This window comes from Setaria viridis, chromosome 1, assembly GCF_005286985.2.
Source record: "Setaria viridis chromosome 1, Setaria_viridis_v4.0, whole genome shotgun sequence".
In the NCBI taxonomy this organism is placed as follows: Eukaryota; Viridiplantae; Streptophyta; class Magnoliopsida; order Poales; family Poaceae; genus Setaria; species Setaria viridis.
In genome coordinates, this window is record NC_048263.2 from 6,139,582 (window position 1) to 6,163,221 (window position 23,640).

The 23,640-nt window shown below is 43.6% G+C and overlaps 4 protein-coding genes across 5 annotated transcripts; 1 reads left to right on the forward strand and 3 right to left on the reverse strand.

Annotated features, from left to right (window-relative positions):
* LOC117852999 (uncharacterized) lies at positions 1 to 2,658 on the forward strand. The gene is made up of 4 exons (XM_034735341.2): positions 1 to 1,258; positions 1,381 to 1,523; positions 1,614 to 1,837; positions 1,911 to 2,658. The coding sequence occupies exons 1-4, from the start codon at positions 334 to 336 to the stop codon at positions 2,545 to 2,547; spliced, it is 1,929 nt and encodes a 642-aa protein (XP_034591232.1). The 5' UTR covers positions 1 to 333; the 3' UTR covers positions 2,548 to 2,658.
* Positions 2,659 to 2,709: 51 nt separating this feature from the next.
* Positions 2,710 to 5,544, reverse strand: LOC117853007 (bZIP transcription factor RISBZ4). Of its 2 annotated transcripts, none has more exons than XM_034735359.2 (6): positions 5,188 to 5,544; positions 4,515 to 4,617; positions 3,986 to 4,142; positions 3,754 to 3,829; positions 3,447 to 3,572; positions 2,710 to 3,365 (listed from the first exon to the last, which is right to left on the reverse strand). In XM_034735359.2, the coding sequence occupies exons 1-6, from the start codon at positions 5,365 to 5,367 to the stop codon at positions 3,063 to 3,065; spliced, it is 945 nt and encodes a 314-aa protein (XP_034591250.1). In that variant the 5' UTR covers positions 5,368 to 5,544; the 3' UTR covers positions 2,710 to 3,062. The 2 variants fall into 2 exon arrangements, with proteins under 2 accessions (XP_034591250.1, XP_034591241.1); XM_034735350.2 differs by having other exon boundaries at positions 3,986 to 4,145; positions 5,188 to 5,541.
* An 11,275-nt stretch (positions 5,545 to 16,819) lies between these two features.
* On the reverse strand, positions 16,820 to 19,941 carry LOC117864427 (cation transporter HKT1;3). The gene is made up of 3 exons (XM_034748535.2): positions 17,806 to 19,941; positions 17,323 to 17,541; positions 16,820 to 17,250 (listed from the first exon to the last, which is right to left on the reverse strand). Exons 1-3 carry the CDS (start codon positions 18,984 to 18,986, stop codon positions 17,052 to 17,054), a joined length of 1,599 nt encoding a protein of 532 aa, XP_034604426.1. The 5' UTR covers positions 18,987 to 19,941; the 3' UTR covers positions 16,820 to 17,051.
* A 1,537-nt stretch (positions 19,942 to 21,478) lies between these two features.
* LOC117864436 (FCS-Like Zinc finger 13) lies at positions 21,479 to 23,312 on the reverse strand. Its single transcript, XM_034748546.2, has 2 exons — positions 22,628 to 23,312; positions 21,479 to 21,879 (listed from the first exon to the last, which is right to left on the reverse strand). The coding sequence occupies exons 1-2, from the start codon at positions 23,113 to 23,115 to the stop codon at positions 21,720 to 21,722; spliced, it is 648 nt and encodes a 215-aa protein (XP_034604437.1). The 5' UTR covers positions 23,116 to 23,312; the 3' UTR covers positions 21,479 to 21,719.
* Positions 23,313 to 23,640: the final 328 nt, after the last annotated feature.

The following is a 23,640-nucleotide window of genomic DNA, read 5'->3' on the forward strand; positions in this document are numbered from 1 at the left end:
TCATCGGTGAAGTTGAGAATCTGATCCGCCGTAGGTTTCTCAAAAAAAAAGTTCAGAATCTGATAAAACTTGCAGCCTTCCATTGTTCGTAATCCACAAGTCAGAAAGGAGCTCTTGATAAGCAAGCACTTCCAGTTACCTCTCCCAAGAAGTGTTCTTTTCTTCAGAACCCAACACAAAACAAGCATCCGAACCTTTACCCCATGGATCGCCGCCCAATACCTCTGATCCATATGCATCTGATACGAAACGAAAGCCACCACACGACTCCCAGTTTCTCCTCGTGTGCATCCTGCTCCGATCCAGCAGGAGGAGGAGGAGCAGGCTGCCGCGATGGGCTGCTCCTCGTCGAAGCTGGACGAGGAGGCGGCCGTGAAGACCTGCCACGACCGGAAGAGCTTCGTGAAGAAGGCGATCGCGCAGCGGGGCCTCCTGGCCTCCTCCCACGTCGCCTACGTCCAGTCGCTCCGCCGCGTCTCCATGGCCCTCTTCTACTACTTCGCCGAGGACGAGCACCTCTACTTCCTGCAGGAGCAATCGTCGTCGTGCCTGCACCGCCCGAGCTCGCCGGAGAAGAAGGTTCTTGTCGTCAACCGCCTGAGGCCGGCGGGGGCTCCGGTGCATCCGGTGGTGGAGCAGTGGGACCCAGAAGCCGTCGAGAACGCCACGATCGACAGATTCTTCGGGCTCGATCACCAGTTCTTCCGTCCCCCATCCATGGATCCGATGATCGGCACGCCGGTATCGCCGCAGCCGCCGAGATGGGACCTCTCTTGGGACCCTTTCTCTTCGACGACCGATCATCACCTGTATGCGGATTACGGCGTCGAAGGCATAAAGGTCGGTCAGGAAGACGAGCAGATACCGGAGCTGGAGGAGGAGAGCGATGACGACGATGGCGACGGTCACCGAGAAGGCAAAGCAGAGGAGGAGGAAGAGGAAGAGGAGGAAGAGGAGGAAGAGGAAGAGGAGGAAGAGGAAGACGAAGAGGAGAGTGAACAGGAGGATGCATCAGCACCGGAGGTTGCGCCGCCGAGGGAGGAAGATGGAAAGGTGGATCATGTGAACAATGAGTTAAGAGTGATGGTAAGTGGTGAGGTCGAGCAGCATGGCACCCCTGGCTTCACCGTCTTCGTCGACCGGCCTCCGACGAGCATGGCGGAGGCCATGAAGGACATCCAGGGCCACTTCATGAAGATCGTTGACACTGCCAGTGAGGTGTCTCTGTTGCTGGAGGTTGTCCCCTACCATAGGAGAGGTACGTGCTCTTTCTCTGCATTGCAAACCTCTCTTATCTGAAGAACAGTTACTGTCAAGGAATTGCACAGAGTTTCTGTGACGGAAAACCGTTTGCATTGACCATTGCTCTTTTCTAGACAGTTCAACCACCTGCCCCGAGGGAGGACGGCGAGGAGCAGGGCGCCCCCGAGGTTCCCCCGGAGCCATTCGAGTTGTTCCAGAGCCACAAGGAGAGCCTTGACAGGCTCTACGAGTGGGAGAAGAGGCTGTACGAGGAAGTCAGGGTACCCGCATTCTTCTCCATGGATTGATTCGATTCAACTCCTCTGCTGAAATTAATCAACGAGCTGAGAATTTCGTGATGCGAACGTAAGGCAGGGGAGCGAGTGCGTCTGGCGTACGAGAAGAAGTGCGCGCTGCTGAGGAGCCAGGACGCCAATGGCGCCGAGCCGTACGCCATCGAGAAGACGAGGGCCGCCATCAGGGACCTCCGGACCAAGCTCGACATCTCCCTCACCTCCGTCGACGCCGTGTCGAAGAGGATCACCGCGGTGCGCGACGACGAGCTCCTGCCGCAGCTCATGCAGCTCGTCCGAGGGTACGTGTGCTCGATCTCGCAAGAACAGGGCAATCACGGCGGAAATTTTGTTTCATTCCTGTTCGTTGCTCAGGTTGGCAAGGATGTGGAGGGTCATCGCCGACGCGCACCGGGTGATGAGGCGGACGGCCGACGAGGCGACCGCGCTGCTCACGTCGTCGTCAGCCGCCGCCGCCGCCGACCGGCCGGCTCTGGCAGGCGAAGGAGGCATCAGGGGTCCGCCGCCGCCTCCGAGCTCGACGCGGGCGGCCGCCGGCGCGGGCGCGCTCGGCGCGGAGCTCCGCGGCTGGCGCGCGGCGCTGGAGGCCTGGGCCGAGTCGCAGCGTGCGTACGCGGCGGCGCTCTGGGGCTGGGCGCGGAGCTGCGTCAAGGACGGCGAGGACATGCCGCGCCTGATCGTGGGGTGGGCGCGCGCGGTGGAGTCCGTGGACGTGGACGCGGCGGCCAGGGCCGTGGACGCCGTCGCGGCGGAGGCGGCCGCCATCGCGACGGCCGCGAAACGGCAGCGCGGCGGCGGCGAGGAGTGGTTCAACGAGGAGGAGGCGAAGAAGATGGTCTGCCAAGGGATCACCGCCGCGCTGGCCGCCATCGCGGAGGCCGGCGGCTTGGCCGTCGTCGCGTACGACGAGCTGGTGCTGGAGATGGAGATGGAAGGGAGGGACCGGGAGAGGGAGATGGCGGGAAGGGACGAGGAATCGATCCAAAACTAAAATCCTGCGGTTGTGAACCTGCAAGACGTGCAAAGGATCTGTAAATGTATATGTACAGAACTCACAAATCACAATTACAAAAGCAATTAGGAGTACGAGAGCTTACCTGAACTCACAATTACTCTCTGTTCATCAGAAGAATCAGAAGGTAACAGGGTAATCTAATCCATCAGAACACCTACTGCAATCAGATTAGAAACATATAATGACATGATATCTCATCACAGTACTAATTATGCTTCGGAGTTCAGTCTCTTAGACCCTTAGCACATACTATAATCATATATGAGTAGCTAGTTAGCCACTCAGTTCTAGTATTACAGAACTAGGCAATATAGCGACCGAGACAGGGACTCTGAAAAACTCAAGTCCGTTCAGTTCACAACTCCAGCTAACACAGCAATGGCAGCTGACATACACTTGCAGGTCGTAGTACCGTGCATATATATAGATACGCATACAGGGCAGTAGCTGCCATCGGCGTGCGAACTCCAGGCTCCGGCTTCGGCTCCTCTTCACTTGGACAGGCCGCCGTCCCACGGCCAGACGTCGACGCCGGGGCCGCCGCAGCTCGTCACCTCGCTGGCGATCCGGTTCTCGAGGCTCTCGAGGCTGGCGATGCTCTGCAGCGGCGAGTTCTGCACCTGCTCCGTCGGGGACAGCCCCGCGAAGCACGGGTCGTCGCCGGCGAAGTCCAGGCCGGACAGCACGTCGGGGCCCCGGCACGCCTGCCGCGGGTTGAGCACCGGCGACAGCCCGAGGCTGCCCAGCCCGCATGTCAGCGCGCCGCGTGCCACCATGTCCTCCGCCAGCTTCACCTGCACGACAGGCAGAAACGCAATGGTTTCAGAGAAGTGGAACTGAACATTCAGCGAGGTTCTGCGATGAACAATGATCACCTTGACTCTGAGGGCCTCGACATCTGATTTCAGGATCCGGTTGTCGGTGACTGCAGTTGTGAATTGCTGGTTGGCGTCTGTCAGCTGCTTGAAGAGTGATGCATTTTCGCCTCGCAGCTGGTCAACCTGTTTCCAGGGACATAACTTGTAAGTTTGAATGGAACTCAAGGAACGTACCACAATTTACATTTGCACCAGCATTTTGAAAAAACAACACATGTAGTAAAATAGTACTAAGACACTTGCAGCAGCATTATGAAAAAACAACACAAGTAGTAAAATAGTAATACGATGCAGTAGTGTTTACCTGTGTCTCAAGGTCAGCTAAGTGGGCTTGCTTTCTCTTCCTCGACCGTCGAGCGGACTCACGGTTCGACACCATCCTGTGATTTGAGTTTAGGTTATCCTGGTCTTATATATAAGTTTTTTTGCTCAACATGCATTGGAAAAAAACGATTTCCAGTTCTTGATACAATTATGGCATGCAAATAATGAATAAAAAAATGTTGGACAGAGCATTGTTCTGGCTCTTGGTATACCGTCGCATTCTCTTCACGTCCTGTGGGTTTGTGCTTTGCTCGCATGGACCACCCTCGATATCCAACAGCGATTCGCTATCGGAATCTGAACCACTTGTGCCCCCCAAAGTTTGGCTCTCTTTCAGATATAGGTTAGTCGCTGATGTTGGACTTGCTGCTGCTGCCAATGATCGAATGTAGTGTGAGCTAGCTAGAACAGTGAAAGAACTTAAATATTATTATTTAAGCTCAATTTGTTTGTTGCAACATTTCTGTCACTGGCTTATTATTCAAATCTCCATTTGCCCAAATTCTATCCCATCTATATGATTAGCCAATTGTCAAATCTATAATTGCCCAAATTCCATCTATTTAACTAGTCAATAGTCAATTCTCCAAGTTGCCTAGCAACTGCAGCTGATTTTATCAGGCAGTAAAAATGTAGCACAGAAGCATTGTGCAAAGTCCTGAATGATTTTTCTTGCTTTGGACTACTGGTTGTGAAGAGGCTGAAAATATGGAAGAGGAGCCGTGTGCAGCAAATATATACCACAGATTGATGACTGCGACTCGATTGTCGTGGAGACTGCAGGATGCCTCACGTTGTGGTTATGGGACCATACGTGATTAGGAATGCTTCCGTTGAGGGTGTTCTGCTCGGACAAAACAAAAGCAAACTTAATGGAGTCATCTTCATCCGCACATATCAAGGTCTACAGCAATGAAAGATAAAGTGACACCCTAGCTATGTGACTGTTTTGTGTTGGAGAAACCTATAACTTCTGTTGCTTAAAATATTTGAAGATCTCACACCGATTTTCCATGCAAATTTTAGAACAAAACGCTCAGTTCTTAGAACCTTGGCGTGATACTATGTATTTATGCTAAGCCTCCGACTTTGCTTTCACATGTTTATGGATCAATATTCAATCTCGATCAGATTATTCAGAGTTAAGAACGCTAAGCATGCTGCTAACAAAACAAAACTAGGCCAAAATCAGTTAGTGGCAAGAAGAGATGTACCAGTGAGAAAAATTCACCCTAACTTAACAAGATCTCATTCGCATGTCACAAGCAGACGAAATTCTAACACTCCCTACAAACGAAATCTGCGAAAGGAACTTCTAATCACAAACCACAGAATTCAATACTCCTCTTGGTCACCAGTTCGCTTATAATCAAGACAACGTCAGGTTCCTCTGCACTCTCCTTCGTATACTCACCGAGTCGGCGAAGCTGAAGCCGGAGAGGTCGCCGGGGGAGAACACGCCCGCACCGAACGCCGCCTGCGCGGCGATGTCGTGCCCGGGCTTGTGCTCGGCCGCCGCCACCGCCGCCGCGGCCGCGTCCTCCCGGCTGCGGATGAAGGCCTCCAGCTCCAACTCCGACGCGCACTTCTTCATCCCGGCCGTCCCACCGCAGGTAGCTAGCGATCGACCGATCTCCTCTACTCTCCCGTGGGTGCTGCTGCGGCCGCGTCGGCGCCCACAAGGCCTAGCTTTTAGAGACGGGCGCCGCAGCGACGCAGGGCACCGAGGGGCGACGGGAAAGAAAGGTCTTTTTTGGTGATCGGAAGCGAAAGCAAAGGAAGGAGGGAGCGGAGTCCGGCGTGGAAAGCAGATTGCGGTGACTTCGGGGCCTGCTTTCGCGAGGTATCTACGAGTTTGCCACTCCGCGGCGCCGCCGTGTCGCCCGTACGGCAGTAGTGCGGTCCGTGCTGGTTGCGTAGGAGAGAGAAGTTGCTGTAGGCTTTTGTGTTGTTTGGGTGGGAGATCCCAACCTCCCTCCGTTTAAAATTCTAAATTGTTTTAGATTTTCTAAATTTTTAAATTTATTTGTATATTTAGATATATATAGATGCATATTAAAAATTATACATCCGAAAATATTAAAAAGATCTACAATTTAGGACGGATTGAGTAATATATATAGTACAGGCGTCTCAATAGTATACTGGGATGATTCATAATTGATGGGACACTCAAAATACATGTCAACATTTAGATGATACATAATACTTATCAGTATACAATAAGTTTATTAAGGCATCGAAAGTTCTACGTATTATTTAAATATAAACTTATATCCTGTCTGTTATTATGGGATTTCATCCACAGAGAATTAAATATAGTGACATGTTTGTGTTTTTATGATGTGGCACAAAATTAATGAAGAGATAAGTAAAATGAGCATGGGGAGGGGGGGGGGCACCGCCCCTTTGGTATCAAGAAGCTTCGCCTCTAGCTATGGGAAAACGAAGGAGAAGAAGGGTGGGAGTTAGAATATCGTGCACAAAGAATTTGGAGTAGGGAAGCCAATCAGATAGCTCATGAGCTTGGTAGGAGAGCTTTTTCTTTGAGAGATTCTTGTACTTTGGGTTGATGAGCCTCGTACCTTCATTCTGAATTTGTTGGTGATTGTTGTAAAAATTTTGTCCAAAAGAAAAAAGAATATGGAATGTGCCTCATCAAGAAAGTACATCATTTTTTCTCGGGGAGAAGCGGAAGGAAGATAAATAAAACAATAAAACGAAGGAGAATGGATTTTAGTTACCGTTTGTTGGGTAAATTCTCACAATTGCAAATATACATTGCACGTGAAAAGAATGATTACGCTATAAAGGTACGTATATATCTAAACTAAAAAGGCTGCATAGCAAATGTTTTGGTTTTGGGTGGAAAAAATGAACCATGCTAGTTGTCCTATTACCCATGTAGCCAAACACTAGAAAGCGAGCAAAGTGCTCTGCACGATTGGTTGACAAAACTTGATGAGAAATGCAATAATCACTCTTTATTCGATCAAAATTTCTCCCCGTTTTCGAAATGATTTCTTAGTAAACTTGAAAGTTGAGAGGGGCCATGCACGAATCTACTCCTGCCCTCTTTGGCCTGACTTAAGCTCTATTTTGTCATTTGTCTAAGAAAAAAAATATTTTTCATCTCAAGTATTGCAAAAGTGTAGCATTCATCCCTCATGTTTCATTTGGTGCAAATCAACCTCTTAACTAATTAAACTGGTGCATTTATTATCCTACCTTAGTTTAACAATGGTTTAGTGCCATTTAATGGTGGTTTATGCCATGTAATCATCAGACTAATCTCTAATTAGCGATGTAATACGCTGAGTCGAATATATAGAGCCCAAAAAATAGTAAATCATCTAAATTGCCTATCCCATAAAAATTTATCCGAAAAATTAACGAAATCGACTCTCACTGAACTATTATAGCAATTTACTCAACTCTAGACATGGCTAAGTATGGCTAAGTAGTGATTAGTAAAATGATTACATGACCTAACTCGATGCTATATGACACTAAGCCATTGTTAAACTAATATGGGGATGATAAATGTACCAATTTAGTTAGTTAAGGGGTTGATTTGCATCTAATGAAAAATGAGGGATGAATGTCACACTTTTGCAATACTTGAGGGACAAAAAATACACTTTTTCCTTTGTTGTTTTGTCGGTGTTTTATACCCGAAAACATACCGAGGGGTGTCCTAAGGTAGTAGATTGGTTGGTGGGGGATCGTCGAATTTGAAACTTGATGGTAAAAGCGAGGACACAAGACACAGATTTATACAGGCTCGGACCGTCAGAGTAGCGTAATGCTCTACGTCCTGTTTGGGTTGTTGTATATTGCGCCCTGCGCTTGGGTGTTGTTTGGTGTTAAGGATTTGGTCCTCTGTTGTGGTTCTATGAGGCCTTAGCCTACCGATTTAGGGACCCCTGCCCTCCTTTATATACTCCAGGGGGTGGGATTGCTAGTCGGTTATAAGGTAGGAGTCCTAATAGGATTACATGGTATGAGTCCTAGAAGGATTACAGAGGAATCCTAGTAGAAGTTCATCTTCTTCCTTCCTTGCGGGTACTGGGGATCTATCCCCGACAAGGCTCTGAGCGCTTCGTAGTCGAGTGTAGCAATCCTTAAGTACTTTTTAGATTCTCACCGAGTAGTTCTGGTGCTCTTCGAGTACTTTGTTTGGCTGAATCTTCAAAGTGCTTCAAGGATGCCACGAGGCTATGAGGTGCTCAAGCCCTTGATTGTCTTGATTTTGTAATCTTCTTATTTGGAATGTAATATGGAGGGCGATGAAAGTCGCACTCCATATGGAGAAGCCCCCGAACCTTAGGTTGAATCGAAGAATCAGGCTGAGAGTCAATAAAATCTTGAATCTTTTTTTTTCATCTCGAAAAAAATCAACTATTGGGTGTAGCTTATCAACCCCCAAGTCTTGTAATGATTAAATAAGCCAGGTGAACTATAGGAGTCACATCGAGTAGTTATTTGGTGTTTAGCCCTCAAGCTTGGAAGCTAGCTTAGCCATTGAAAATATTTCGAGTAGTAATTGGTGCTTAGCCCCCGAGCCTGGGAGCTAGCGGATCCACTGGAGGTGCGCTGAGCGTCCTGGAAAGTCGTCATTGAAGCTTGACCTTCAAAAAGAGATGCATACATTATGTAGCATATTTATAGAATTTTGAAGATACTACCAAAATTTATTCAGTGATGAATGTAAATGTTGTGTGTCATGCTCTTGTTTCAGCCATATTTCTCCCGAGTAGTTAGATTGTTACATTTAGACTCTCAGCCTCTGTTTAGCCATTACCATTGCGTATGAGATCTTTGTCTCGTGTATGCGTACTGGCACTACTGCTACATAGATCTTTTTCTCGCGTCCTAGCGTTTAGGTATGATAGAAGATTCGAGACTTTCACGAATTAAGGCGTGTTCTGCTTGAGGAGATTAGTGACCGCTAAGAGAAGACATTTAAAATAAATAGTTGGCATTGCGACAAAAGGACTGCACGATTGCACGTAAAGTAGTCATTGAGACTTTTCTGCCTTTTTGGTGAGGAGAGCGTGTGTTGCCACGCATAGTATTTGTGCCTACTTAGGGTGTAGCCGCTGCGAGCCTCTAGCACTAAGTGCACCAAACCCGTGGCCATAGCCTCCGAAATTCGATGTACCAAGCATGTTGGCGGAGCTTCCGGAACTCAGTGCACAAAACTCGTGGCTATAGCCTCCATAATTCGGTGTACCAAGCCCATGGCTGTCGGTTAACATGCCCTAGGAATGCAAAGTGTAGCTCTGGAGGGTAATTTCCATCGAGAGGCGTACACAAAAAAAGTACTCGACACGTTACCCTGCATGCGGAAAACAAGCCGAAAAATTTATATAAAATAATTAAAAAAAGTAACTTCGCTTTGATTCGTGGACGATTGTCGATGAAGCCATGGCGGTCGTCGTGAAGCCGCAATTGTTGTTGATGAAGCCGACTAGTTGTTGATCACGTGGAACCCACCCTCGACTAGTTTGTAGTCGAGACGAGAAGTTTTAGGTAGTTGCTATTATGTCGCCGAGCGTTCTGGTGAAGCCAACGCAGTTATGCATGTTGAAGTCCCACGTGTTTTTCTTGAGTATGTGTAGTGAAAAGAAACAGATCTCCTGGTGGCCTTCCTGGTACGTGTACTGAAATTCCAAAAAGTAGCCTTGCACGAAGAGTACTCGAGCTGATAGTTTTCTTGATCCGCACACGAGCAGTAGATGGAATATTGATTGGCCTCCATTGCTTTAGTATAGGATTCGACAACTGGAGGTAATTAGCTTAAGATGCATTGTCGGTGACTTCGACTCGAAGATAGAAAAATAATTCCGTTGGTATTTTTCGTTCTCATGGGCGTGGAGCAGTAGTGGATCATCAGTCTTGAGCGACGTACGGAGCCACGGAGGATGATCAGCTATAGCAGTGCGACCAGTGTTGTAGCTTTTTGCATGCAGATACGCTGACAACCGATTGATCTCCTGCAAGCTTCTCGTATCCACTTCGAATCGGAACTCGATGACTTGCTTCTCGTCGAGTAGATTGATTTTGAAGATGAGGTCCTTCAAGCTCACCTAATGATCTCGATGATCACCCCTACCTGGCGCACTAGATGTCGATGTTTTATACCCGGCAACCTACCGAGGGATATCCCGAGGTAGTAGATTGTTTGGTGGGGAATTGTTGGACCTGAAACTCGAAGGTAAAAGCGAGGATACAAGATAAGGATTTATACAGGTTCGGACCACCAGAGTAGCGTAATACCCTACATCCTATTTGGGGTGTTGTAATTGCACCCTACGCTTGGGTGTTGTTTGGTATTGAGGATTTGGTCCCCTGTTGTGGTTCTGCCGATCTAGGTACACCTACACTCCTTTATATACTCTAGGGAGCAAGATAACTAGTCGGTTGCAAGGAGAAGTTGTAGTAAGATTACATGGTACGAGTTGTAGTAGGATTATAGAATCTTAGTTGGAGTCTATCTTCTTCCTTCCTTCCTTGCGGTTACTGAGATCTATCCCCGACATGGGTCTAACAGTGGCACGAGATGTAGACGATGACTTTCTTCAATAGGTAAATACAGGATGTAGCAACAACATTGCAGCGAAAATACAGGAAATATAATTGTTATCGTGGACAAAAAGGTGCCACTATATTAGCAAATAAAATAAAGACCGGTTAAGGTAAACTTAATTATCATCCAATTTTAGTTTAGCAAAAGAAATCCACCTATTTGCAATTTGGCATCTGCGGGTGGCGTGTTAAGGTTGGCGCGACACCCACGGAAGGCGTCTCTGGAAGCATCCATCGACACGGGGGGAATTTCCGGGAACATGCTTGGCCCCACGTATGCTATCGCATTTCACGGCCTCGCGTCGTCATGGGCCCAACGGGAGACGATGAGGCCGGCGCGAAACTGACAGCGCGAGGAGCGGGGGCGGCGTCCCCAAAACCAACCTCGCGCCACCAGCGATGGCATTTCGGGCAACTCGCCGCTCTTAGTAATGGCAGCTGATTCGGATCCGCACCGACCTCTGGGCACGCAGCGCGGCAACACGTGGGCAACGCCACTCCAGGCACCGAACCTCCACCCCCCATCCCACCGACTCGTAGGACCACACCCTCGTGGGCCAGCGGCGTCAGCGAGCCCATGTGGATCAGGTCGAGCGGGACGGTGGCTCGCTCACCGTCGCGTGGCCGCCACCTACGGAGAAAGCCCCGTCCGCGTCAGCGTATCGGGATCCCCTGCAGCGGCCACGGGACGAGGCCCGCCGCTGCGGCCCGCACGCTTCGCGACCCCAGTGGCCACCGCCCACGCGCGGCTGGCGGCGCTGGGACCTGAGAAACGGAGGCGCGACGGTGGGCGCAGAGGATCCGGCGGGGAGGGGGGGAAATGGTGCTGCGCGCGCCCCTGCGACGGGGAGGGGACGGTCCGAGTCAGGTGACGCACTTGGCCGCGCCGGCGGCGTTGTCCGCTTGCGGCCGCGCCGCACGCCCCACCACCCTTCCTGCCCCGAATCCCCCCTTTGTTTATTGGTTAAGTTCCTTTCGCGCCCACACTGTGTGTCTGTGTTGGCGTGTCGATGACTCTGCGCATAAAAGGCTGGATCCAACTCGACGACTGCCAGAGATGGGGACTTGGGGAGGACAGGGCAAATTTCCGCTCTACCTTTCTACGTAGTTTGGATTTGGGCTTTTGAAAATACAGAACTAGCTTTATATTCAAAAGATGCAGAACTAGCGCTGTGAGTGCACGAACGTTCCGGATTCTGTGAGCTTAGTGTAGTGTAAAGCTTTGTACTAATATCTTGAAAAAGAAAGGGATCTTTTTTATGCTGCGTTTTGTTTCTCCTTTCTTATTTTTAGAGACTAAACTCTCCTTTAGTTAGGACTAAAGTTTAGTCCTCCTATTTGGTTGTATGGACTAAAGAGCATTAAATAACTTGAACAATGATCTCAGTATCCCTAATCAATACTGCCCCTGCCCTTTTCCCTCCCCAGCTGCTGCTCCTTCCTCCCGAGCGCCACCGCATCCTTCTCCCTGTTCCTTTCTTCTTCCGCACGAGCAGGCCCTAGCCTCCTTGCACCACACGAGTCTCTGCGCCGCCTCACGCCTGTTCGCTCGTTGCCTGGCCTCCTCCTGCGCTGCACCCTGCCTCCTACCTGTGCCGCTTGGCCCTGGCCCGTTCACCCACCGCTGCCTGCCTCCTGCACCACCCGCGCCTGGCCGCGCGCCTCGCCGCTCCCACTCCTGGCCACGCTCGCCTCCACCCCCGCGGTCTGTAGCACTAGCAAGAAAGAAGAAGAGGGAGCGAGCAGAGGAGAGATGGAGCCGGGGAAAGAGGACGACGCCAGACCGGAGCTGCTGCCGCGGACGACGACGCCAGACCGGAGCTGCTGCCGCGGACGACGACGCCGACAACCGCAAGACGAATCGGGGGGGGGGGGGAAGAGGAGCGGGGGCGCGGCAGTGGAGGCGTGGGGAGGAGCGGGGACGTCGGCGGGAGCAGTGGGTGCGGCAACTGGGAGGACAGAGGGTGCGACGGCGGTGGGGAATGAAATGGGAGGCAGAAACGGATCAGGACAGGCATGTGCGGAGGGGTGAGGGGGGAGGGGGTCACGAACATGTCATAAATGAGGGCAGGGTGTCCAGGGTACACTTTAGTCCTCATAAGTAACCCCTTGATGACTTATGATTAAAGTTTAGGACTAAAATTTAATCCCCGTAAGCAAGTCTGTTTAGCACTTTAGAGATTACAAGAGATTAAACTTTAATTCCTAAAGTAACTTTAGTAAGGTGAAACTAAACAGACCTTGATACCTCAACCTTTAATTAGAGCCTTTCAAGTAGAAGCTGTAGTAAACGGGACAGAATTGAGACAGGAGGGAACAAGCGTGTGGCAAGAAAAACTAGTGGGTGAATAGATTTGGCTATCTTTCTTTCTTTTTTTTTAAAAAATGGGTCAGCATGAATATGTCGGGCTCGCAGTTCCTAAAGGCGTAAAAAGGATCGACGTGCAAAGTGGGTGGTGGAGTTTTCCCTTGCTGGGCTCCTGCTTACACCATTACGCAGGCCCACAAAGGATGTGCCGGTGTGGTGAATTCTGTGGTCTAATTTGATTGAACCTGAAAGTGAAAAAGGAGCATGGGACACAGACTGTTTTTCATCCGTCACGAGATGGCAAAGTTGGCAACAACGCCCGACGTTCTCTAGGCTTCATTCTTCACACGCAACTTATGAAAATACACAACATGGTGATACAAGTAAGATGCTTATGGAAATATAATTCATCCCATCAATGCTGTACAAAACATGATGGTTAGTAATTTGATAATATTATTTTCTTTTTCCCTCCTGAAAATATTTAAGGATATTGTTAAAGTAGTATTTTTCAATTGTTCACACACAACTTGCCCAAATTCTGAACAAAACTATTGTCAAATGAGTAGCAACAATTTCACCAACTATTTCAATACGTATAAAGTGTTAAAGCGTTGGGTTTCTTATATCCATATTATTACACTATGGGATTAACTGCATGAACCTTTTCTGGTACATGTAGCATCATGTATCTCCTTTTTGTATGGTTTCATGGGAAGTCTCCATAGTGGACATGATGATAATAAGGTATTTTTTGTTAGATCAATGGACAATACTACTCTAGATCTTTATAGAATTAATTCTTTGAGCTAGTATGGTATAAATTCTTTGGAATACTTTATGCAATGATCCACCAGAGCATATACTTTTTATGAGGGCTAGCTTATATGTGCTATTTTAATTGAATGACTAGTTGAACCTAGCATTCCTGTTGCATATAGTTCAACTGAATGAGTCGTTTTGCCATTTGTTTCGTGTTGCATTCTTCATCCTTTTCATGAATGCACAGTAGAATTGCACAACATTATAGTAACAAAATTGTTTCGTTTTATCTTGTGTTGCCCATCAGTTCGTGTTGCATACAATTTAATTGAATGAGTTATTTTGCCATTTGTTTCGTGTTACATTCTTCATTCTTTTCTTGAACACACAAGAGAACTGCGCAACATTATTGTAAGAATAAAATGGTTTGATTTCATTTTGTGTTGCATACAACTCAAGTGCTTTTCATATTAATTATTTTGTTTCATTCAACATTCAAATAATAGCAAATATATTCTTTTTTAACTTATTGTTTCAAGTGATAAAATTTGATATTTCATTTTCTTGGAAGGTCATATCCATCAATTGATATGGGTTCCAAAACAAAACATTCTTTGGTAGAACTTCCATGCCAGGCAATGAATTTACTGAGCCTGCAACATATGATAGCTGTAATGGCTTCTCTTAATCTCATCATCATTAACCTCATAAGTGAATTGATTTGTCTTTGTAGTTCTATTATATATGGTATTAATTTCTATTTGCAAAATCATGTGAAAAGTTTAACATATTAAGTTATGTACATATTGTGTGTAATTTACAATATTGATCTAATGAATTGTTCTACTCTACCTTTTATTCTTATTGAGTTTCATTACATATAGAAATAAATGATGAAAATCATGTTTTCTTCCGGATATTCGTTCTTCTTGATGCAAAGAAAATTCTTGAGCATGCAACTGAAGCACATTGTACCATACTCATGATTTTGCTTGCCAATGGTCATAAATCAAGACTTAGAGTGAGATAGTAATGTTGGGAGATGTGATAGAATTTGATCCAATCGATGATACACTCCTCATATATTTGATCCATCTAATAATATAACCTACACTTATTGTGTTGCAAGTCGGTATGAAATTATCATATATAAAATTAGTACCTTCTGCTCATACATTTAACCGTTGAGGGTACTAGTGTTATCATAGTTACTTTTAACTGACATTGGTAAATACCACTAAAAACTTGTGCAATAAAATTGACAAAAGAGAAAAAAATATCCATGTTTGACAACTTGTCGACCTTTCCTTCATGTTAATTATGCTTTGTAACTGGATAGTCACAACAGAATATCATCATCAAGAAATAAAGATTCAAGTTTAAACATCCAATGTACTCGGATTCATATAAATATATTACATCTATGAAGCACTTATTATTTGGATATCTATGTGAGAACTAAACTCCTCAAATAAGCTCTTACAATATACAAATGTGTACCTCAAATGAACCATGAATATCTAACTATGGTACTTATTATTTTTTCGACACCAAAAGCATCTTTCTAGAACTTCAGAGAAGAACATGATGTAATAAAAAGTTCTTGAAGCATGGTATCACTTGAGATAGGGTATTAAATTTCTTTACTAATCACTTCCTCTTTATACAGAAAAGAGTGAGTGTACTCAAAGGAACTTGGCAAGAAGCAATATCTCATTTTCTTCTTACTCTCTTTTATTCATTTCATAATTACTCCCTCCATTCCAAATTATTTTCCATTTTGTCTTTTCTAGATAGATAATTTTTACTATTTATCTAGACATAATGTACACCTAGAAAAGCAAAAAAATCATGTATCTAGAAAAGCAAAATGTTCTACAATTTGAAATAGAGGGAGTAAGAAGTATTATAGAAACTACCCTATACTCCCTCCTTCCCAAAAAAAAGTCATTCTAAGTTTATTTTATTCAAACTCTCTTAACTTTGATCAAATTTATAGAGAAAAGTAACAATGTTTATGACTCAAATAGTTATATTATGAAGATATATCTCATGATGAATCTAATAACACTTATTTCGTACTATAAATATTTGTAGCTTTTTTTATATAAACATGGTCAATTTAAAAGAAATTATAAACATGGTCAAATTTAAAAAAAAATTGACTTAGGATAAACCTAGAATGACTTATTTTTTTGGATAGATGGAGTATGAGCACATTTGGTTTGGAGCCTATGCTTGCCAAACCAATTTTTTGGCTTGCCCATAATATTTGGCTTCTATTTGCTTCACGACCAATGATTGGCCTGCCAATATGCGCCAAAGTAAAATCAACATGCATCGCGGGCGGATCTGGGCAGGCAAAACACTCGCCCCTGAACTGGCAGCCAACAGCCGGAAGGAAGAGATATGTGGCAAGTTACTAGAGGCCGCATGGCAACCAATGTTGCTAGATGAGTTAGGTTCATGTGCTAATATCTCACAAATGACTCTTCTAATCTTGAATCAGTTTGCATATTAATATCCCTGGCAATTAAATCTACAAAACAAGAGTTCACTTGACTATATTTTGAGCTATAAAAAAATAATAACATGTAGGTCCCACATGTCATATTAAGAAGTTAAATTGGATTGGCAAAATTTGGTAAGGCTACAATCCAAACACAACATTGCCAACGATTTGGTAATACCCATGATTTGGTCATGACCAAAATTTGGTAGGGCTAGATGGGGCACAAACCAAACATACCGTATGTTTGTGTCGTTTAAATGATCTGTTCTATCTCCATACCCGGTGCTAATTGGGAGCAACTTGGCAACATTATGGAGTCAGTAAGATGATTGGAGCTATATTTGTGGCAAAAAATTCTTGAAAGTTGAGATTTCTAAAAGTAAGATGACTGGAGCTATATTTGTGGTAAAAAAAATTACATTCTTGGTCAGTTGAGATAAGAGGGGAAAATATCTTTTGAGGCTAATAGTTGCAAGCACTTAGGATTACAAATTTATCTAGTTCGTGATATTTGACATATTTTATATCTATATTGCAGCTTAGCTGTTTTATATAACACATCACCTAGAGAAAACTGTATTTGGTCATCTTTGCTAAATAAAAAAGATAGCTAAGTTATGCATGTGTCAAACGATCACAAAGCTAAATCAGGATATTCCAATACTGCTCTTGCTGGTCTCAAATAAGGAGCCTGGCCTTACCACTAAGGTTTTTGTTGCCTTTTTAGAGAATCTATTGAGACTCGGATCTTTGATGTCCTCAAGTTTTGTAACAATGCTCGTTGTTTGCAATATTCGTGCTTGAATAAGCAAAGAAGGCCTCTCTCTCTGTCTCTCTCTCTCTCTCTCTTCCTTTTCAATTCGTTGTGGCTAGTAAACATCACGCACAACTATGATGATTGGCCATCTTTATGTAAAACCATGGTGATACATATGAGCTACTTATGTAAATATAATTCAAACGGTCAATGCTAATAATAGCCTACCATCTTCCTTATGCAATTACATAGTTAAGCTATGCTACGCCGTACAATTTTTTGGTAGTTTGTTGCATGTAACTTATCGACTACAGGGTGCAGGAAATTTAGGGCAACACTCAGTTGATGCTATCTAAGCTTCCAAGCTCTCCCTCCATGCATATTCAATGATTTAATCCTGCCAAAAACCATGACAATAATCAGAATCATTTTCCCCTTGTCACTCCATCTTCCTACAAACCCATATGAAGCATCCTTGCAGTGTATATTATGATTTAGTAACCTCTGACAGCTATAACCAAGTGAGAAACCCACGTTTCCATATGCGCTGCGGCAATCAACATCTAGTTAGTAATAGTAATCATGAGCTCCTAATCATAGAGTTAATTTAGAGACTTGCCTGATAACTTCAAATGTTATGCTGAAAATATTGAAATTGAGTGGATCAGTGGCCATTGCTTCTTTCTCAGTAATGCAAATTAGCAGCACAAAGATAGCCAAATAAGATAGCTGCGAGAGGATCCAATTCTCACACCTACTTCTCCTTTTATATTTCATCCCCTCATTAGAATCCTGATCATTATCTTTAGGTAAAAAAGAGGTGTAACTAGGGAGATACCTGCAACAAGTTGGTGTAAATATGGAGTAACTGCACAACTAAAAAAATGATCATAACTTATAAATGACATGACCAGGTGATATGTAGGTTAAATTCCTACTATATGAGATCTAGATTTTAGTTTAATTATGGTATATTCGGAGGTTGGTGAATATAGTAAATAAGAACCACTACTGGGCTACTTCCGTATATTAATATGTTGGTAAATGAGAACTTGGTTACAATTTTTATGTCTGCAGGGGCTCTGTTAAGTAATGAACTTACATCATGATGGTGTATAACACTAGTATTGATGAAGATAGGCTCGAGAGATCAACAATATTTTCACCAGCATGCCTTGCATTGACTGACTGAAACAGAGCACCCACTATCTTTTGGTAGCTGTTCATTTCTTGCAAAGCATTCGAGTTCCATTCCAAAGAGCAAAACAATATGGTTTGCATGATAATGAACACGATAACTGTTACCATCAAATAAACACACTCCCTGCCATTCATAAGGTGTTTGTATCCAACTGCCTTTGGATGTTGAAGAATGAAATGGTATTCTTTTTTTGTAGTAATCTTCTCAAGTGACCACATCATAAATCTCAAGCATGGGGCAAATAATGTATTTCCTAATAGAATCTGTGGAATAAGTAGTAGTAACAAGATGGTGTTCTTTTGAAATATGACCATGTTCTCATTTACTGGAGTAAAGCCACAATTGCCAATTGAAGAGATGGCTGTAAATATAGAGAATATGACATACCCAATGTCCTTTCTCTTTAGAACTTCTTGTGCATCTGGCACGAGGATAAGGTAAAGGTAAATAGCTAGTGAGCCGCCTAAATTTGTCACAAGAAGATAGACCATCAATTCATAACCTAATGATTTCATTGTCTCGTGATCAACACGATCTTTGTCTTCCAAGCGGAGTTCGGAAATTGGCACCATAACTTTGGTTCCCTGGGTGCTGTTTGGACCAGGGTTTTCAGAACTAGCAGATTCAACATCAGCATAAAATGAGTAACCTGTTTTGTTGACGGATCCTTTTGCATCAAATTTGGCCTTCATGAAGTAAAGACCAAGCATTGAAGTGAATACCTCTCCACTAATTAGCATTAAAATAGTCAACATCCAAAGTTGACTATTTGAGAAATCCTCCATTTCAACTGTAGCCATGCTTGAGACAGTGGATGCAGATATAGAAGTAAATAATAAATCTAAGTCTTTAAGAGTATGTGGATTTTCTTGTGACTTGAGGATCTTGAGAGCTGCATATCCACCAAATGAAATTGATGTAAAATATATGATTTGGACAAAGAGTGGATTACTTTGACGGATGAACTGGTAGGAGTATTTCATGGTCTGTTGTGCTAATTTTGGAAAAGAAAGCAACTTGCTGGCTAAAAATGCAGAATATATTCTGAGTCTTTTTAGGGACACCAAAAGACTACGAACCATCTGTATGGGTTGTGTGTGGAGCTAAGCAGAATGCTTTAAGAGGGCTCTTGGGTGATGAGCGTACATTTATATAGAAACACATCCGCTTTTAATGTTCACATATGCTGTTTTGATACGTAGACTCTATTTCAAACTTCTCTGGATAAGATGTGGGTCATGATGACTGAAGAATCATGACCACTTCAAAAATTCTGGATAGCTTGTTAGTGTGTATTATAAGGCAACATGTCAAGAGATTATATTCTCTATAGGATTTTTGATAATATATGTTCACACACTAAAAAGCTTATGTTTTGTACCTGCAGTACATGCTTCATATGACACATGCTTTCTTCTCCCGTTCCAAACCATGTTCTTTATTTAAGCATCTATGTATGTTCATCTTTATGACCAAGCTATATGATGTGTATCGTTATGATAAATATACACTTTAGTGTTTCATATGAAACATTTAGGACTTCAATGTAAATACCTTTTTTTTCATTCTCATCACTAAATTTGTTTTTACACATATACAATTTTACCATCGTTGTACAAATACCATTTATGGCAACTTTGATAAGTTATTTGTTGAGATGATTAATGTCAAGTACCTTTTAACTAAACTCTTGAGACCACCAGATGGGAAGGCTCAGTAGATGCTATGCCATTTGTTGTGGATGCGGTTGATATTTCCTTTCTATTAGGGGGGAGGGTAGATTATGAAACATGATGGTTAGTAATTTAGTAATTTTATGTGCGCTCCCCCCAAATGAAAATAAGGATACTTATTTTTTTCCATTTTTTGCACACAGCTTGCCCAAATTTTGATCAAAACTATTGGCAAATGATTAGTAGTAAGAATTTCACCAACTATTTCAATACATATAAAGTATTAAACATTTGGGTTCATATATCTATATGACTACATTATGGATTGCCTGCACGAATCATCTCTGGTACATGAAGCAACATGTACTTTCCTTTCATATGGTTTCATGGGCAGTCTCCATAGTGGCCATGATGATAATAAGGTAATCTTTACTTTTGTTAGAACAATGGACAAGACTGCTCTAGATCTTTAGTAGAATTAATTCTTTGATCTTGATATGGTATAGATTCTTTGGAATACTTTATATGGCTGGTCCACCAGAGCATATACTTTTTATGAGGGCTAGGTTAAATTTGCTATTTATTTTAATGAATGGTTGTACCTATCATTTTGTGTTGCATACAATTCAATTGAGTGAGTGATTTGTTGTTTGTTTCATTTTTCATTCTTCATTTATTTCTCGGATACGTTGGAGAACCGCACATCATTATATTAAGAAAAAATGGTTGGTTTTATTTTGTGCTGCATATAACTTATGTAATTTGCTCATCGGTTGATTTGTTTCATTTAACATTCAAATCATAGGAAATGGATGTTTTTCTTTGAATTCATTGCTTTAGGTCATAAACTTTGACATTTTGATTTTATGAGAGAGCCATATCCATCGGTTGATACGTTCAAAAAAAATCTATTGGTGGATATTTTATCCTTGATGATGAATTGATAGCTATAATGGTTCCCATTCATCTAATCATTAACCTCATAAGCAAATTGATGTGTCTTCATAGTTCTGTTATGGTATTAATTTCTGTTTACCGCAAGCGCGTAGAACAATTTAATGTATCAGAATATGCACATATTGTGTGTAATTTATTATATTGACCACGTGAGCTATTTTACTCTATTTTTTTTCTAAATTTTGCTGAATTTCATTTTTTGCAGAAATAAATGATAAAAATTTGGATTTGTTTCAGATATTTGTCGTCCATAATGCAAAGAAAATTTCTGAGCATAGAAATGAATAATTTCGTACCATACTATGCTCTTCTGTTGGTACTAAGCTTTTACTTGCCTATGGACATAGGTCAAGATTCATGGCAAGACAGTAACATTGGGAGGTGTGATATAATTTGATTCAGTAGATGGTACACTGCTCATATATTGAATCCATCTAATATTATAACCTACACTTATTTTGTTGCGAGTCGATATCAGAGTAGTCTATCTAAATTTAGTAACCTTCTGCCAAGACATTTAACCGTTTAGGGCACCATTGTTATCGTAGCTACTTTTATTTGATACTGTGCATGGTAAACTAGTAAACACCTTTGAAACCTGGGCAAAAATATTGAAGATCGAGAAAAATATTTATGTTTGAGAATTGCATATCTTTCTTTCATGCCAATCATGTTTTGTAAGTGGATAGTCGCAATAGTCGCAATAGTTATTTTGATAGATTGAGAACTGTGCTTCTCAAATGAGCTCCTACACTATATAAATTTGTGCAGCTTGAAACTTTGCTTAGAAAAATCACTTTATCAATTTGCCATGTTGTAGGAAACTTTAATTGAGAACGGGGAATATATAACTGAGGTAGTTAACCATTTTTCAAGCACCAATACTATCTTTCTAGAACTTCAACGATGAACATGAGATAATACAAAGTTCTCAAAGCATGGTATCAGTTGAAACATGGTATTAAATTTCTTTGCTAATCACTTCCATTTCGTACAGAGGGAGCACACTCAAAAGAACTTAGCATCGAGTAGTATCTCAAAATTTTCTTCCTCCCTTTTATTTATGTCATAATTAAGAAGCATTTTAGAAACTACCCTATATGTTCGATTCGTTTAAATGGTATGTTTCATCTCTATACTCTTTGCTAGTTGGGGAGCAGCTTGGTGACATTATGGGCCAGTGGACTACGCCGCTGCAACACTTGGTGAGTAGGCCATCGGGGCAGTGTGCGGTGACACTGAACAGTCACTAGCTCTATGCACTTCAGATCTGCAGTTCTCAGGACGGTCATCCATTAGCATCTGGTGGCATCGACACTCTGAGCTGCAGAAGGCATTCTCTCCCCTACCATTTGAGGTCAAGAACAAATATGTAATCAGTATTTAAGGAACTGATATTTTCAACCGCTGCTTGTGATAAAAAATCTTGAGACTTGAGATTTCTAAAATATATCTGGGGCTACATTTGTGGCAAAATTACAATTTACATTCTTGTTGAGTTGAGCTACGAGGGGAAAATATATTTTCAGGCTAACAGCTGAGGATTACAAATTTATCTGGTTTGCTAGATTAATACAAATTTGATACTTGTGTTGCAGCTTGGCTGTCTTATATAACACACCACCTAGATAGAACTATATTTTTTCATCTTTGCTAACTGAAAAGGGACAGTTTTAAATTAAAAAAACTGCACCACAACCCATTGCCCTCGTTGTATATGGTTATTCCATTTTCAACACTTCATATCTAACTAACTTATTTTTTTTGTCGGTAATATCTAACTAACTTAATTACGATACTACTACCTCCAGTAGTCATGATTACATGATGTTTTAGTTTGTCCAAAACGTCATGGATTCATGACTGAATGCATAGTACTCAACAGTTAAAAGGTCGATCGCACACCTTATCCATAGAAGCAATAAACAACAGATTTTTAGAGCTCCTTTTCCCTAAAAGTAATACTGAGTTCTAAGAGCTAATGAGTGCTAAACTACTCGTAAGTTTTAAGAAATAATAGATGGGCACTTATTTGTGTTCTCGTTACGGTAATGCCTTGTTCTTGTAAGACTAATTAACGGAACTGCACTCACCTGTACATGTAGATGTCGAGCCCATCAAGCCTCTTGTCACACAGGTAGCATCGGCTCAGGAAGTCGGCCCTCTCCGCAGGCATCTCATCATCGGCTTTCACAAGCCAGCCGCCGCCGCCGCTGTCGCCGAACCCGAAGTAAACACGCTTGCGGACGCTGCCGCCGCCGGCGCCGGCCACGTGCGTGATGACACAAGTGTAGCTCTCGGAGAGCTCGTCTTCCTCGCGCGCACGGCGCCTGGCCGCGGGGCCGATGGCGATCGGCTCGGCTCCGGCCAGACAGGGTCGGCTCATGTCTGCAACGATGCCGAGCCCGACCCCGCCGGCGTCGAAGCTCCGCCTCGGCCTGGGCTCCGGGGAGGTGGCCCCGAGGAAGACGGAGAGGAGGTTGGCCAAGGACGAGGAAGCCGTCGTCAGCTTGGCGACGGAGCTCCGTCCAGCCGGCGAGACCTTCGGCTCCTCGGTTGCCGGCTCATGAGACCACATCATTCTCTTGCCAAATCAAGCGTGTCGATGAGAGAGTGAGAGAGAGAGAGAGAGAGAGCGAGAGAGGGAGGGAGGTTCTTCACTCCCTCGTCTCTGCTCTCCACTCCCCTCTCTCTTGAAAGAACTCTAATATCGGTGAGGCCTAGAGAGCTAGAGAGAGGTGGTGGTGGTGATGGTGGGAAGATTATAAAGAGGGAAATGGGGAAGTGGGGGAGTTAGGAAATGGAATTATGAGAGATTAGTAATAGTAGTGGGTTTCGCATGTGGGAGCTAGCTCATCTCTTCATAATTGCAGAATATTCCGTAACATTTTTCTAATCCAATGATATCAGGGCTTGTCCTTGTTTAATACTTTGGAGAATTTTTATAAAGATGCTAAATGGTTAAAAAATGAGCAGTTGATCGTTGTCTCTTGGTTAGCCAGGGAACATAATTCTGCATATCGACAAATGTTTGTGTGACTTTTTAAATAGATGTACCATTTATAAGAATTCTGTGGCTGTAGTGTGCACATATGGATCGGATGGC